The sequence below is a fragment of the Schistocerca cancellata genome, chromosome 3 (assembly GCF_023864275.1).
Source record: "Schistocerca cancellata isolate TAMUIC-IGC-003103 chromosome 3, iqSchCanc2.1, whole genome shotgun sequence".
NCBI lineage: Eukaryota > Metazoa > Arthropoda > Insecta > Orthoptera > Acrididae > Schistocerca > Schistocerca cancellata.
Window position 1 is genome coordinate 673,442,626 of NC_064628.1, and position 17,871 is coordinate 673,460,496.

At 43.3% G+C, this 17,871-nt stretch overlaps 1 protein-coding gene across 2 annotated transcripts in view; it reads right to left on the reverse strand.

The window, feature by feature from the left end:
• The window catches only part of LOC126175647 (receptor-type tyrosine-protein phosphatase N2), a 468,697-nt gene that overhangs the window by 46,525 nt on the left and 404,301 nt on the right, over window positions 1-17,871 (reverse strand). For both annotated transcript variants that reach the window (XM_049922539.1, XM_049922538.1), the window contains 2 exons: window positions 17,636-17,836; window positions 33-190 (listed from right to left, as the gene is read on the reverse strand). In XM_049922539.1, coding sequence (XP_049778496.1) covers window positions 33-190; window positions 17,636-17,836 — 359 coding nt within the window. The remainder of the gene's footprint in view (window positions 1-32; window positions 191-17,635; window positions 17,837-17,871) is intronic.

Below are 17,871 nucleotides of genomic sequence, written 5' to 3' on the forward strand. Positions count from 1 at the left end.
ATAAGTCAATATTATAACACTTAGTGACTGACCAGGAAGAGGTACTGGAGCGTGAGGAAGGGCTCTGGTTGCTGTTCTCAGAGTCTCGGGACAGTGATGCGACACGCTGAGGTTCAGGGCGGCTGCCTTCTGCAGTACCGACTCCTGGCTGCTGTGGTGTCTTCGCAGCCATTCGTGCACGGCACAGGTCCTGCAAAAATCATTCATAAACTTTTGTACAGTGTGACAACACATTCAATCAGGTTCAGAGGCAATTTGATTCAGAAATTGTTGTAAAATTTGGCTCTTGAGTGTTTTGTGAAACGTCTTCTAATGTGATTATGGCAACAAGATGGGAACTATCAGAGGTTGATTGTGAGGCACATGAATCATAATATTTTGAAAATGGTTCAGAATTTCAATATTTTTTGAGTATTCTTGACTGCATCATACGTGAAGGACAAGTTTGGTCTAACTATGCTTCTGAAAAGTTGAACAGGCATGAAAAATATTCTTCTGACATCCATCCTACATGATGCACAACACCCCAACACCAGTAAAATCATTCTTTCCTTGATGTTTATATGATGTTTACTGGCTAACACACAAATGTGTCATGAGAATAATTCTGCAAAAACTTGTTAGTATCATCAGTGAAAAGCACTAACTCCCATATAGCCATAGTTCCATCATAGTGTTACAAACTCTACAATAAATGGACCTTTATCTGCACTGGTGTCAGCAGGATGCACATTGATGCATATCTGACATACAGACCAACTGCTCTGAGCTTCCATTACAACGTTAATTTGGATACTGGAGCTCCTGAGGTAGAAGCAGCTATTGCAGACAATTGTCTTACTGACAACACTGTCTGTCTCTGAGGCTACAGCCTAAACCTACCCTGACAATAAATAATTAATTAAAAATAAATAATGATTACTGTCTGTCTGTGGTGACTAGAAATAATGAAATGATCTTGAAGTTGAGACCTGACTGTCTCTCGCTGTATGCAATGTTCAAATAACTTATTGGAATACGGCTGGGTAACATCATCGACAACCGCCGATATTTTGACAGCTGCACACCCTGTCATTTTTGCAGTTTTGTCTTGAAAATGACAGGGTCTGCACACATTGGAATTTCAGAGGTTGCTGATGATGTCACCTGGCTGCATTTCTTAAGGTTATTTGAAGATTCAGAAGTTGACAAAGCTCATCAACCATTTTGGATTTACAGAGGCCTCAGACTTCAGTTAACTGAGGGAAGGACATCTCTTTTCATACTTATGAATCGAGGTACATTGTTACAACCTGTTGGTGTTACAGTCATTAAACTCGAAACAAAAGCAGTGGCAGATTTAATTGTGGGCACATCAGGTGCACATCTAGGGCCCCAACTGCTGGGGTGGGGAGTGAGGGGATGGATGGGGGGAAGGGGAGTGCACAAACCCAGAAATTCCACTTTCTTTTTTAGAGATAAAGGTACTTCAAAATAACTGTTTGTGATGAAGTAGTTAATAAGCCTAAAAAGCAGAAAGGAGGAAAATATAAGTAAATATTTAAATATTTTTACATTTGGCACTCAAATAAATTTTAATTGCTTATGTTCAAATATTTGATTTGACTTCTACCACACTAAATCCATTTCAGTAGTTCTCAAGAAGAAGGAAGGAAGATGTTAAAATATTATGTAAAAACATAGTATTGCACAGAAAGTTCTGGTTGAGAATAACAAATTGTTTACAAATAAAGAGACACCTCACCGAAAGGCAGAAGACTGTGCCGTCAACAGATGCACAAACGAAAGGTACAGAGCTTTGCTCTGCTAGCTTTCAGAATGAAATTTCTTTCCCAAGCTGTAGAAGAAACATCCGACAAACACACACTCACTCACACGAGGACGCCTGTTCTCCTACCTTGTGCTCATTCATCTGCCAGCTCTTTCCTGGCTCACAGTGAGTGTACTGGGGTGAGGTGAGAGGTGAAGTGTGGGATGGATTGAGGGACGGAGGGAAGCGGGAGGCAGGGAGGGCGTGGGGGAAACATCTAGTGGCTCATGGGAGTATGTGGAGCCGTCTGTGGGGTAGCTAGGGGTGCAGGTACAGGGGGCTGCTGGCAGATGGCTGAGCATGCAACTTCACAGATTAGGGCATGACATGGCAACAAACAACTAGCTGACACATATTGGGTGGTGGTAATGGGAAAGGGGTGGTGTACACACACACCCACACACACACACACACACACACACACACACACACACACACACACAATTTGGTGGGGGCTGTGTGTGTGTGTGTGTGTGTGTGTGTGTGTGTGCGCGTGTGTTGCCCCCTGTACCTGCACCCATAGCTAGCCCACAGACAGCTCCCCTTCTCCCATGGGCCACTAGACAGTTCCCCTCAACCCCTACCTGCCTCCTGCCTCTCTTCATCCCTCATCCCAGCCCACCCCGCACCTCCACCTTAATCCAGTACACTCACCTTGGGCCAGGAAAGAGCTGGCAGTCAAATGAGCACAATGTACGGAGACAGGTGCATGCATGTGAATGTGAACATGTGTGTGTGTGTGTGTGTGTGTGTGTGTGTGTGTGTGTGTGTTTTGCATGTTTCTCCTACATATTGAGAAAGGAATTTCACTCCAAAAGCTAGAAAAGCAAACCTCTATACCTTTTGTCTGTGTGTCTGTTGATGGCACATGTAAAAACGCAGTGTAGTTGAACATGTTCACCTCTCCATTTAGGAATATTCTTTCACCATAGTGAATGATTTCTGTTTTTCTTTCTTTTTTTTCTTTTTTTTACTGCCACCTCTGTGACTGATCTCCAACATACTTGCCCTTTTCCTTACTATAAAAATGTGTGCTGTTTTATCGTATCTTGAAAGTACAGCCACAAAGAGGACCAGTTTAAGGGTCTAACGACCCAAGCTTCTGCTTGGGGCACCAAGATGAGAGGCATGCCAGAGGTGCCTAAGTGCAACATCTGTACATTAGGTATATCATGATTAGTAATGAAAACTGACAAAGATGAAAGTATATATAACAAAACCAAAAATTCCAGTAAACATGGTCGAGCCATTCATGAAATAATTGTGAATGTGTGATTATGAGCCATCACTGAGATCAGTATGAATACTGGTTTGCAGACTTCCATGGCTGGTGTCATTTTGGATAAATAATTTTTCGTATTGGGTCACACCATTGTAAGTACTAAAATGACTAAATTTCTGACATTTCAATCAACTTGCTCTGCTCTTCTTCAGAGTGGTTCACTGCCCTGAAGAGGATGAAAGTAAGTCAGTTGAAACATTGGCAGTTTAGTTGTTTTAGTGGTTACAAAGACATGACCAAATGCACAAAATTATTTTATCCAGTATGAGTATTATCCTGGATAGTATAAATATAGTCAAAATGTTAACTTTGCAATAAATTCCTCACCTAAATAGGTTCAAATTTCACCCAAAGCCTTTCTTCACAAGGAATAAATGTGTCTTCAAAAGTACCTACAGTGTTTTATACACAGAAAAATGATACATGTCAGTGGACAGAGCATCTCCCGAGGTTGATCACAATACTCACCACAGCATAGTTGCTGAGCAGGTATAGAGGGCTGGAATGCCAGAGCATGGTGTATAATGCAATGATGCATGTGTATTGTTTCCTTCAATTTGTCAAATGTGAGATACTTTTGATGACTCAGTGATGGGTTCATACCACATACAAGTGAAAGATCCAACATACGAAACAATTCACAGGTGGAATAACATGGTCTGTGAGACTGGCTACTTATACTGTGTGAAGAAAACAACCTGGCCAGGACTGTCAGCAGAGAAGATGGAACATTTGTGACAATTATTTGTCAGGAGCCTAATGGAATCAATGATACATGCAAGCAGAGAACTACAGATACCACAGCCAACCATCTGGCACATTCTAGGCAAACATATGCATGTGTAAACATACCAGCTGCAGTTCTTAAATGCACTGATTACTTGGGACAATGAGCTTGATTCTGACTTTTGCAATGACTTGCAGTTGCTACTAGAGGAAGATGGTTTTTCACAGAGGTTGGTTATCACCAGTGAGAAAGCCCCATTTCATGTTTATAGAAAGGTGAGTTGTCATAATGTTTGTGTTTGGAGCACAGAAAATCTATAAGAATTCGTGAAACACATTTGCATTCACTTACAGTTAACATCTTTTGTGTCATGTCCTCTTCAAAAGTTTGTGGCCTATTTTTCTTAGTTGATAAAACTGTGACTCATTTCATGTATCTGGACATTCTGCACCAATGGCTTGTCAGATACATTTTTATGGTAAATTGTACAATATTTTTGAATTTTGTCCATTTGTGCACAGCTTTTCACCTCAGAGGTGAATCTCTGCTCAGATAATCTGAACTCTCTTTCTTGTTGCATATATTATGAGAGGAGTCTAATGAAAACCTTAATTGTTTTCATAATCTTTTTCAACATAGTCTCCCTGGTATTCTACACATTTCCTCCAGCAAAGAGGCAGTGAATAGATTTCTCAATTTCTCTGGGAAAAAAACCTTTAATCATGTGTGCAGTCACTCAAGCACTGCCTGCTGCTCCTCCTCATCAAAATGAAACTTCTTTCCTCCCATCACCTCATTCAACAGTCCACACTCACCTCTTTGAACAGTCCACACATCACTCAGTGCAAGGTCTGGTGAGTATGGTAAATGTGGCAGAATATTGAACTGCGGGTGATCAGTGGTTGCAAGTATTACAGGGGCAGTATGAGACCGAGCATTCTCATGCTGCAAAATGACACCTGTAGTCATAAGTCCACATCACTGTGATCTTATTGCAGGCCAAAGATGATTTTGTACCACATTGGAATATGATGCACTGGTGATGGTGTTTCCCCTAGTCATGCTGTATTCCAAGACAACACCTCGTTTATCTCAAAAGAGAGTCAGCAAAACATTCCCTGCCGATGGTTGCATCCAGAACTTCTTGGGTTTTGGTTATGACGAATGGTGCTTACTCTCTTTGTTTTGGGTTGGTGATAATGTATCCAGGTTTCATATGCTGTAATGATTCTCAAGAAGAAGCAATCACCTTCTGCTTTAAAGCACTGCAAAAGTTCTTCATGTATGTTAACATGTCACTCTGTGAGTTCTGGAGTGAGCTGCCTTGACATCCATCTTGCAGGGACTTTGTGAAACTTAAGCACTTCGTGAATAGTGCAATGTGTTGATCCATGACTGATGCTCAGATTTGCAGCTATTTCATCCACCATCATATAGAACTTTTCCATCTCAATGACTTCAACTGCTGCAGTAGACTCTGGTGTCACAAGGTTTTGAGCACCTGCCATATAATTCACACCATTTCCAAACTTTCTACTCCACTCATGCTCTTGCTGCAGTGACAGACAAGCATCACCATACTGGACCTTGGATGGATTTCAACAGGTTTGTATCTTCACCACTCAGAAAACATATGACACAATGCTGTTCTTCCTTGGTTTGTGTAACATGTTGGACAGCCATTTTGAACTTGTATTGTAGCTGCATTTCACTTGTCTGTAGTATGCTGCCACCTATAGGGCATTCCTTACATCATAGCATCAGTACTGCCAACTTACAGAACAATGACCAAAATGTTGATTTTTAATTACACTTTTAAGATTTTCACTTGACTCTCTTTTGCACCTTTCACCCAATCATTTTTGTTTCCTATTCTATAGCTGGTAAACTGAAATCCCCCCTTACACTATGCCATAATTATTAAATTTACAGGTTTCTTTCTCCACACTTCCTCTGAAATGTTCTGACACAATGATTTCTGTGACAAAAGGTCTATAAAAGTACCTGATTAGCCTGTTTGATCCACCTTTAACAATTACCTTTATCAAAATTATTTTGCGTTTGTAATCTGTACAAACATGATTAGAAACTATTGTATAATTTACACTATAAACAGGACTCCACCACTGATGTCCAGCTTGTCTTCGTGATATACATCCCAACCCAAATTAAGAATTTTGTTGCTAGTCACATACTGTTTTAGTCACCTTTCAGTTCCTAGCAATGTAGAGCATTGTCATAATGCCCATTGAAACAGTGAGACTAATTCTGAGATGTTTCCATGAATGCTCAGGCATTTAACTAATACTATAATAACATTTCCTATCTCCAATCTGCAGTGACCAATACTACCCTCTATAACTAATGGGGCTGATGTTTTCCCTTCTTCGAAATCACTACATATTCTTTGTATTAGGTGTATGAAATAGCTTTTATATCCTAAAAAATCCCGCATGTGACATGTGCACACCTCACATTCTCTGCTAACGTTGATAGTGGCTACCTGTTTGTAGTGCACATCTGATCTATTAAAATAAGCCCTACTGTTGCCCATCTGATAGCAGAGATTGAGACATCTGCATCCAAGATCATCACACAATCATCTGAGCATTTGGTTTAAGCCTCCCACTTGGCTCCAAGCCAGAGGATCATTATTGGTTCTAGGAATGGTGCTGCAAAACTGCTTCCACCATGTGTGAGCCTATTTGTCTTCCCCAACGTAGTCAGCCACCTGTAGGAACTGAGGATGGCCTCTGAGCCTAGATGACAGGCTAATGTCAAAGCTTGCAAAGACCAGCAGATTCAACTTCTGCACTTGTCTGGACCTTATAGGGCTATTGACACCAGTATTAACAGACAAGGGTGCCATGCTGGCTCTAATGTATTTTCGGCAATGACCAACACCTCAAATATATTTTTAAAGTGTAAGGGGACTTCTAGTAGCCAGTTTCACCTCATGACTTGTGAGCCCACCACTGTGCACTCCATCATTCCTAATTATTATAAACAATTTTGGAGACAATCTGAGCAACCCTTTTTGACTGTTTGCAGGTGATGCTGTTGTTTACTGTCTAGAAAAGTCCTTAGAAGAACAAAACCAATTGAAAAATGATTTAGACAAGCTATCTATATGCTATGCTGTAAAAGGTGCCAACTGACTCCAAACAAACAAGAGTGTGAGATCATCCACATGAATACTAAAAGTAATCTGTTAAATTTTGGTTTCACAATAAATCACACAAATTTAAAGATTACTGATTCAACTAAACACAAAGGGATTACAGTTATGAACAACTTAAATTGAAAATACCACATTCAAAATGTTGTGGGGAAGGTGAACCAAAGACTGCTTTTTACTGGCAGATCATTTATAAGATGCAAAACATCTACTGAAGACATGGCTTATATTATGCCTATGCATTGTCTTCTGGAGTACTGTTGTACTGTATGGGATTCTTTCCAGGCAGGATTTATGGAGGAGATTAAAAATGTACAGATATTACCATGAAATAGGGGAGAGTGTGTCATGGATATGATATGCAAACTGGGGTGGCTAGTATTTAAAAAAAAAGATCTTTTCATGACATTTCAGTCACCAACTTTCTCTTCCGAATGTGAAAATATTTTGTTGGCTTGAATGTACATAGGGAGAAATGACTGCTATAATAAAATAAGATAAATCAAAGCTCGCTCAGAAAGATTTATGTGTTCATTTTTCCTGCTTGCTGTTCAAGAGTGGAATGGCTGAGAAATATTATGAAAATGGTTCTTGAGCCTCCTGCCAAGCATTTGAGTGTGAATTGCAGAGCAGTCATGTAGATGTAGATGTTACCCATTCATCATCAAGATAGTGTCAAGCCAAATCAGATGTACCAGAGGGCACTATGACATCAAGGCGTACCGGAGGGCACCATGACATCAAGGATTGAGTCCAGGCTAAGGTAGAGGCACCAGAGGTGTCACAGCTTTTGTCACAAGTGTCTCAACACCACTGCAGGCCAGGGCAGCGTAGTGAAATTGCCAACTATGGCTAATGCTACTTTTGACTATTTCCTATATACTACTAATCCAAGCAATTACTAGGTACAATATAAGAATCACTGTTATGCTGCACCTGGATACCAATACATCACACAGTTATCTCATGTGGCACTAACACTCACAAATTATATGAATACTTGCAAATAATAATAATAATAAGCAGCACACAACACAGATAAATGTACAGTTACTGTTCATTTCTTCACAGATGACTAACTAAACAGTGTAACTACATGCTGCTGCTACTGATGGCTGGTTGTCTGTCAGGACTGGATTACTGCTGTATTGCCAACAATAAGAAATAATGGACAGCAAATTTCAAACTTCATAAACATTGTGTGAACCTTCTCTACATAAAGTACTGTTTGACAAAGATGCCAGTTGCAGTAACACAAGCTTGGATACATCCCACTTTTGAAACATTCCTTAGGTTTAGGGTTTTGTTTTGAAAATTATGAGTAACTGTCTTTCTGCTGTATGAGCAAGGTGACAAAATGGGTTAGGGACATTTCACCTTGTTTTAAAATATGCCACCTCACATGAAACTAGAATTATAAATTATGAACTTATGTTGTATAAAAAAATGAACTTGACAGATTATAGGGTCCTGTGCATTTATGCTCAACTATTATTTGAAAACTTTACAATTACTATTATGCTAACAGTAATTAAAAAACACTAGACTGACACAGCACTGCTTGACAAGTGCTGAATGGGTATTACAGCCCAAGATACCAAAAGTAATGCAAGATGGATGCTAATGTGCAAACCATTATCTGAAGTGGGACACACATGGAGAAGAAAAACAAATTATATACAAATCATACTCAAATTTTATTGGAGATAAAGTATTAATACTACATTATATTTTTTAATCTAATCCTCATATGCATAAATTAGAGAGTATGTCCACTACCTTCTCCTAAACCACTGGATCGATTTCAACAAAATTTGGTACACATACTGGTTGCCATACAAGGGTCAGCAGGAGTGGAAATAATGGCAAGTAAGGGTTTTTCTAGCCCTGACATGTATGCTGCCCTGCACAACATGCTTTTTATGCGGGTAGTATTGGCCTGCCTTGCAGGGGCTAAATGTGCAGATGGGTACAGCTGAGCAGAGAGATGGAGGAGTGGAGAGATGGTGGAGAGAGGGGAGGAGAAAGTCAACAGAGAAAGGGGGAAGAGAAGATGGACAAACAGAGAGAGTGTGGAGGAGGATGAGCTGGACAGAGGGAGGGGGACGAGAAGATGAACAAAGAAAGGGGCAAGGAGACGACGAACAGAGAGTGGGATTGGTTGAGATTTACAGAGAGAGAGAGAGAGAGGGGGGGGGGAGAGGAAGCAGAGATGGTCAGAGAGGGAGGAGGAGGAGGAGGTGGACAGTGAGAGGGGGAGATGCAGAGTCAGATGAAAAGTGTAGAGGAATATTGGGCAGTTGGAAAAGGAAGGGGGGGAGGAGGATGGACAGAAAGATTATAGACAGAGACAGAGGGAAGGGAGGAAGATATGGTTGGAGGGAAGAGGCAGAGGAGATAGTCAAAGAGAGGGGTGGGGGAGGAGGAAATGGAGAGACAGACAGACTGGGCAGGAGGAAATGGACATAGATGGGAGGATGGGGTGAACAGAGAGATGGGGTAGGAAGAGATGGACACAAAGAGGAGTGAGAAGAAGATGTGTGCAATGAAAAAATGAAAATAATCACGGGGCATTGATGGCTGGGAGGCCCCATCCATGGAAGTTCAGCTGCCGAGTTGCAAGCCTTTGTTCAAGTGGCGCCACAATGGGTGACTTGCATGCCGGTGATGATGAAATGATGATGAGGACAACGCAGCATCCAGTCCACGAGTGGAGCAAATTCTCCAACCTGGCTGGGAATGGAACCTGGGCCCACTGTATGGTAGGCTAACATGTTACCGCTCAGCTTAACAGGTGGAAGATGTATGCATTGTGTGAGTCGAACCCATAAGCAAGTCAAGCCACTGGAAAAAAGCTAGATAAAAATAAAATCTGTTTAACATTTACTCTTAATTTATTATTATTATAATATTCGAGTGGTTTCTAATTGTTTTATACCCAGGGTTCCAATCAATAAAATCCTGCCACTAAAAATAAAACTGGACTTGAGATGGATGGAAAGGAAATTGATGGGACCTATTCACAGGAACCATCTGTGCATTCATTTCAAGTAATTTAGAGAATCCCTGCACCAAACTGCAATTTGTGACAAATGTAGTGCAACTATGAGTTTAGTTCACATCTGTCATGCTTCAAGATCTTGGAGGATCAAAATCAAGTCTTTGTGGCATTAAAGCTTACTCGACAAAATATTAGTTCCTGTTTAAAAAGCACACTGTTTCCTTAGAGGTGCCATAGATGGTGTAGAAAATGGTGGTCATGTGGCCCTTCACTGCTGATAAGTCATAGTAGGGGTGTGGTGTCTATGTGCCAGTCAGTTGTATCAAATCAGCACAGTAAGCTGGTTTAATAGAGATGTGACTGAATGGCAGAAAGGAGCTATTGGATTTGGATGTGTCCACGATCACATTATGAATGCAGCTGCCTTGTTTGCTGGTGTTCATTGTGGATTGTCCACCTACAAGATAAAAAATGGTTCAAATGGCTCTGAGCACTATACAACAGACATCATCAGTCCCCTAGAACTTAGAACTACTTAAACCTAACTAACCTAAGGACATCACACACATCCATGCCTGAGGCAGGATTCGAACCTGCGACCGTAGCGGTCACTCAGTTCCAGACTGAAGTGCCTACAACCACTCGGCCACTCTGGCTGGCCCCAGCTACAAGAAATGAAGTATAACTCACAGCCATGTAACAGAGGCCGGAAAGATATCAAAAGAGATACCATGTTGTGTCAGCTTGACAAGAACAACATTGCAAAGAAAACTGCATGCACTGGGCATTTAGAGTTGCAAAACTCACAAAAGACCATTACCCACAGATGCATATAAAGCTGCACATTTCAATTAAGCTTTTGTTTGTAGCTGATTGGAAGCATGTAGTGTAATGTGATAGGTTGTGATTCTGCCTCTTTCTAAATGACACAAGCTGTCAAGAACACCAGTGACCAAGCAAACTGTTTAAACTGTGGTGTGCAGACAGGTAGTAGTTTTGTGATGTTTTAGGAATGCCTTTTGTACCATGATCTGGGCCCACACTTTCAGATTACTGACATGAATATGAACCAAGAAGTTAATTTTGAATTCTCAGTGAACAAGTGTTGCCCTTCCTCGCACACCTTCATGATGAATATGCTATGGACACTCTCATCTTCCAACATACCAACAGTCATGTTCACAGAGCTGCTTTGATGTACACTCAGGCACCTTGTCTGGCTTGCTAAATCACTCTATTGTAATCCTGCAGAAAATGTCTAGGACTGTCTGGAACAGGTTGGTTGGTTTAAAAGAGAGGGGAGAAGGGTCCAAACTGAAAGGTCATCAGTCCCTTGTTCCGAATAAAACAATGCCACAAGGGTGAGAAGAAAACAAACGAAACTTACAACACAAAACAGAAGAAAGGAAAAACCACAAGAATGAAGGAAAGGCAACAAACACTTAAATGGACAAAAGGGGCAATAGAACCACAGAGATGCAAGAAACAGGGAGAAGAGATTAAAATAAGAAAGCAGGTTACCATGGCTGGCTGACCATAAGAATAAAAAGGCGCCAGCCAGTCACTCTGCAACACATTAAAACCTCCACCCTGAAAGCTCTAGGGTGGAGGACACACAGGGACAAAGGACATGGGCTACAACTTAGATCAAATGATAAAGCCCACCCTCATGAATAAAACGTAAAACTAAATCAACCGATGAGCTGTTGTCAGATAAAATTAGCGGCAACGAGTCCGGTAATTGAAGATTTCATTGCAGGGCAGTCAAAGTGGGACAGTGCACCAGAATATGGGCCACTGTCAACCGGGCACCACATTGACACTGAGACGGGTCTTCATAGTGCAGGAGGTAGCTGTGGGTCGCCCAAGCGTGGCCAATGCAGAGCCAGCAGAGGACCAGAGTCCCTACGAGAGGCCCGCATGGAGAACTGTCACACATTCATAGTCTCCTTAATGGCACGCAGTTTACTGTGCATCCTGAGATTATGTAATTCTGTATCCCAAAGCTGAAAAACCTTGCAGCGTAATAATGACTGCAGGTCAGTTACGGGGATACTGATCTCCACAAATGGTTTCCTGTTTTGCCAGCCTGTTGGCAAGTTCATTTCCTGCGATTCCAACATGGCCTGGGGTCCACACAAACACCACAGAACAACAGGACCGTTCTAGGGTACATAGGAACTCCTGGATGGTTGCTACCAAAGGATGGCAAGGGTAGCATTGGTCGATAGCTGATAGGCTGCTCAAGGAGTCAGTAACAAGAGAAATGACTTGGCAGGGCATGGGCAGATGTGGTCCAGAGTATGAGACATGGCCACCAGCTCTGCAGTGAAAACACTGCAGCCATTTAGCAAGGAGTGCTGTTCAATATGTCCTCCATGAACTTATGCAAAGCCAACGTGACCATCAGCCACTGAGCCATCAGTGTAAACCACTTCATGGCCATGGCACATATCGAGGATCGAGAGGAAGCTTCAGCCTAGGTTTACACTATGGAGGTGTACGTGAACGGATCTCAAGGTGAGGACGCCAGTTCACAGAGAAGGGACAGGATGTGAACTGCAATCGTGAGCCCTGACCTGGACTGCTGATGTGTGAGGTGATGGGTGGGAAAAGGAAATGGTAATTTGGATGCGCAGGAGAACTACAAATGTGTGCAACATAACTGGTGAGCAGTTGTGCATATTGGATCTGTGCTGGAGGGACTCTGGCCTCCACCAGGACACTGTGCACTGGACTCATTCTAAAAGCCCCCGTTGCTAGGCAAACACTACAGAAGTGCACTGGGTTGAGTAAATGCAATGCTGAGGGCACTGCCGAAATGTAAACCAGACTCCCATAGTCATGGCAGGATAGAACTAGGGCTCTGTGGAGCTGCAGCAGCGTAGAGCGATCTGCACCCCAGTTGGTGTTGTTGAGGCGGTGGAGGGCATTGAGGTGCCGCCAGCACTTCCGCTTAAGCTGACAAAGGTGAGGCAACCAAGCCAACCGGGCATTGAAAACCAGTCCTAAGAATCGATATGTCTCCACTACTGTGAGTGGATCATCATTAAGGTAAAGTTCTGGTTCCGGATGAATAGTACGACACTGGCAGAAGGGCATGACACATGACTTCGTGGCTGACAATTGGAAGCCATGGGCTAGAGCCCATGACTGTGCCTTAAGAATGGCTCCCTGTAAGTGCCGCTCGAGCATAGTGCTCAGCAAAGTGCTTGGCAATCATGTTTGCATTGGTACATAACATACCATTCATGTTAACTCCAGGGACACCTGTTGGGGTCTGGTACACAGAAAGATGTCTGATCTTCGTCCAGACTTGGGAATGTGACATATGGCACCCAATGGTCATCAAGTTCCTCTCCCAACACTCCTGTTTCCGTTGTTTTATAAACTGGTGAATGCGGGCATGGTGCCACTTAAAGGCTATTAGGTGCTCTAGGAAAGGGTGCCACTTATGTCGCAGCAGAGCTCACCGATGCTCTTTAATTGCCTCAGTGACTTCCAGAGATCACCGACGGGCTGTCTTTTGCCGGGGGCACCCTAAAGAATGAGGGATCACATTTTCCACTGCATAAATGATTGTTATAGTGACCTGCTCAATGACAACATCGATGGCACCATGTGGAGGAGATTCAAGTAACAGCAGAGGTGAAGGCTACCCAGTCTGCATTGTTTAAAGCCCATCTGTGTAGGAGTCCATGGGCATAATGCAGAGGTAGTGACAGGAAGATGGGTAAATGGTCACTACCACACAGGTCGTCATGAGTCCTCCAGTGAATAGATGAGAGAAGGCTAGGACTGCAGACCGAGAGATCAACAGCCGAATATTTGCCATATGCCACACTGAAACGTGTGGAGGCACCTGTGTTTAAGAGGCAGAGGTTGAGGTGGGAAAGCAAATTTTCGACATCTCTACCTTGGCCAGTAAGTACAGTGCCACCCAACAAGGGGTTCTGGGCGTTAAAATCTCCCAAAAATAGGAAAGGTTTAGCGAGTTGATCAATCTGTGCAGCCAATACATTCAGGGGTACTGCACCATCTGGAGGGAGATATGCATTGCAGACAGCTATTTCCTGTGTCGTCCATATCCTGAAAGCTGCAGCTTCAAGAGGAGGGGCACAGGTTCACTACATACTGAGTTCAGGACATAGATGAGAACTCCACCTGACACTATTATATTCGCTACAGTTCTTGTGATATCACCTGTAGTTGCAAAGGGTAGGGGTCCCAATTGCCGGGTACTAGGTTTCCTGGAGGGCAATGCAGTAAGCAGGTGTAAAGCTTAACAGTTGATGTGGCTCAGCCACATGGTGGGAAAACCACTGCAATTCCACTGGAGGATGACTTGATCGTGAGGCTGGGAAGGCATAAGACACTCAATGAGGCAGTCTATACCTCAGGGTCACCTGCTGTCACCGGATGAGTACCTCTGCGATCAACATTCATTGTGTCTGAGGATCCAGAGAGATTTAAGCCCTCAGCAGACACGAGAATCACCACTTCATCCTCAGACACAGAGCTTGTAGGTAGCGGTGGTGTGGGTGCCACCACAGTGCCTTGGTTCTTAGGGGCCTTTTTCTTTTTCGGTTTTTCTCGCTGCTCCTTAGGTTTGTCCAGCTGGGAGGGCTTCACTGATTGAGTCTCAGAGACTGAGGAGGACCAGATACCTGTGGTTGCTTGAGCCACTGGCGGGTGTCAGCTTTACCACTAGTAGGAATCTGGGAAGGGAGTGACCCAAGGGATCCCAGAACATGTACACTTCTCTGGCTGAGAAGTGGGGATTGATATCCCTGATGGTTGGGGGGGGGGGGGGTATTGCTCCCAAAGTAGGTGGTGCAGGAGCAACAGGGAGGGGAGCACCCTCCACCATCAAGGGGGCAGGTGGAGTCTGGCAGCTCTGAGAGCCAACTGTATGCAGCGGCGTAGGGTGACATCATACACACAGTATGTAGCCTCTCATATTTTATCTTAGCCCCAGTGTACGTCAGTCAGTCCAGGGTCTTGTATTCCATTATTTTCCTTTCTTTCTGGAAAATCTTGCAGTCTGGCAAGCAAGATGAATGGTGCTCCTCACAGTTGACACAGATGGGATGCAGGGTACATGGAGTATTGGGATGTGAAGGACGTCCACAATCCTGACAGGTGATGGTGGAGGTACAGCGGGAAGACATATGGCTGAACTTCCGGCACTTGGAAAGCACCACATTAAGGGAGGGATATATGGCTTCACATAACAGCGGTAGACCATCACCTTGACCTTCTCGGCTAATGTGACACCCTCAAAGGCCAAGATAAAGGCACCGGTGGCAACCTGATTATCCCTCAGATCCTGATGGACACAACAGTCTAAATGAACACCTCGCCGCTCTAAATTGGTGCACAGCTCATTGTCAGACTGCAAAAGAAGCTCCCTGTGAAATATGATACTCTGGACCACATTTAAGCTCTGATGGGGTGTGATGGTAACAGAAACATCCCCCAGCTTGTTACAAGAGAGTAATGCCCCTGACTGGGCAGAGGATGCCATTTTTACCAAGACTGACCCTGACTGCATTTTGGACAAACCCTCCACCTCCCCAAACCTGTCCTCTAAATGCTCCCCAAAAAACTGAGGCTTCATGGACATAAAAGATTCTCCCTCAACTCTCGTACATAATGAGGTTCCAGGGTGCATAAGCTTCACTGCCATCCTTAGCCTGATGTTCCTTCCATGGTGTGGTCAGGGAGGGGAACAATTTGGGGTCATATTTCTTAGCATTGAAGGTATACCTCAACTGCTTAGAGACTACTGGTGGTGGACCACTAGCAAGAGATGATGTACTACACTTCACCACCCTGATGCCACCCACTCTGACCAGGAGCCCTCCCCAAGGGCGTCAACCAGCCACAGTAAAGGACACCTGGCAGGATGGCCATTGCCGGGAGTCCTGATGCCCCTGGGGGACGGGCATCTACTCCTTGGTATACGTGGGTAGTTAACGGCAAAGGCATCAGCAGAGCGATTCCTGTGTGGTCAGGGGGCTACAACCAACAGGGTACATGGCAGCCCCACCACAATGGACTGGCTCGATATCAGTTGCAACCAAGTAAACAAGTCCATTATCATTGTCAGTGAAGAAAACGATACTGCACAGTTGATAGAAAAATATGCACCCAGGAGGGTGACCTCGCCCAACAGTTTGAGAATGAGCAGAAATGCAAATCCACATCAACGAAGGATGCGAGAGGTCTCAGCACATGGTGGACACGATGCACCTTGTAAGGCACCCTTTCCCAGTTGGCTTGCTCTTCAGGCAAATTTTGAAAAATGGAGGTAAAACCCTACAGGGAACCATCACATAAAGGACAAAACATGTGAGACTCCTTTTAGTTGCCTCTCATGACAGGCATGAATACCTCGGTCCTATTCTATCCTCTGGACCTGAAGGGGAGGAGGGGTGTCTGGAACAGCAGAGGAAACACAGGCATCAATATCCCAACAGTTGGGTACCTCTACAGGATCTAATCAAGTGTGTGTGGCATCAGCTGGATATAGCATACCTGAAGAAACACATGGGCCCTTTTCCTTGCCAAACTGAGGCCGTTCTCATGGTTAGAGATGATGTTACATCGTGTTAGTGTAATGTTTCCTGAGGGTGACTTATTTTTTTTGTCCAGTGTGCTTAATGTAAACTTCACCAATGGGAATATACTCTGCTTGCAAGAAAAGTGCTAAACAACTTTGGTGTTATGACTGTTTTCTGTCACTCAGCAATTGCGAATTTTGAACGTAATATAGATGTTTATAAATGAAAGATTGCAATTAAATAAAATCTGCAGGTACTATCTTTATGAATTCAAATGATGAGTATGATAGTAGAAGTACTTTTTAGAATGCGGTACATTTCCGCAAAACACTTATTGGTGTCAATGGTCCAGCAATTAAATAAAATATAAGTTGAACAACAGGGAAACAGTAGATTCCTACTGTATGTAATTAGTCATGAACAACAACATACCTTGCAAGATATTCACTTCTAAACGCACACTACACCTTAACTGTAGAAGCCACAGAAATCTCACAAATGCACAAGTTGGCACAAAAGCAGGCCAGTAGCCTAACGTCTCTGTGTTTTCTAAAACACAGTAAATAATTAACTAATTTATTCATGAATAGCCTATATCACATATAAACAAAGACTTAGATGAATAAATATATTTATAAGTATACTGCTACCATTTTTTCATGTAACTGTGGAGTACTTATGGCCTGACACAATCGATAGTAATCGACCCCTTCAACTTCCAATAACTCATGTACTATTCAAGTTACATGCCTGTAATTCATGCCAATTTAGGTTTACACTAGTAGTTTTCTAAAGACATGTCGCTCGATGAAATTGGATGAGCCATTTAGATTTTGGAAATTTGTTGCTATATTGAAAATCTGATTACACCATCAGAATTGTCATGTAAATAATGGTAATGTACAACTCACCTGTCACCTCACAAGTTTCCTTTTTCTGCAGTTATGCAATACATCTGGACACTTGTGTAAGCAGACTATGAAAGTAGGTGATGTGAGTCACATTGGTTGGTCATGAAGTTTGGCCTCTGTGACAACCCTGTGGAATCAATAAGTGAGAAGTATGTCCCACCTGGTAGTCCTTGCTGGGCTCGGACTCAGGTCTGGAGAGTGCGTTGATCTTGTCCCTGGAGCGGGCATGCCGGCGGATGACAAAGAGGGCTGCAGCAGCAGCCAGCACAGCTCCCAACATGCCACAGACTAGCAGTGTTGCAACCAGCAGCTCGTGGTCGCTGCGTGCCAGGCTCGTCTGGATCACCGATGGCAGCTTCGCCTGCCACAAAGAAGCATCACTACTGTGGGTGTCCA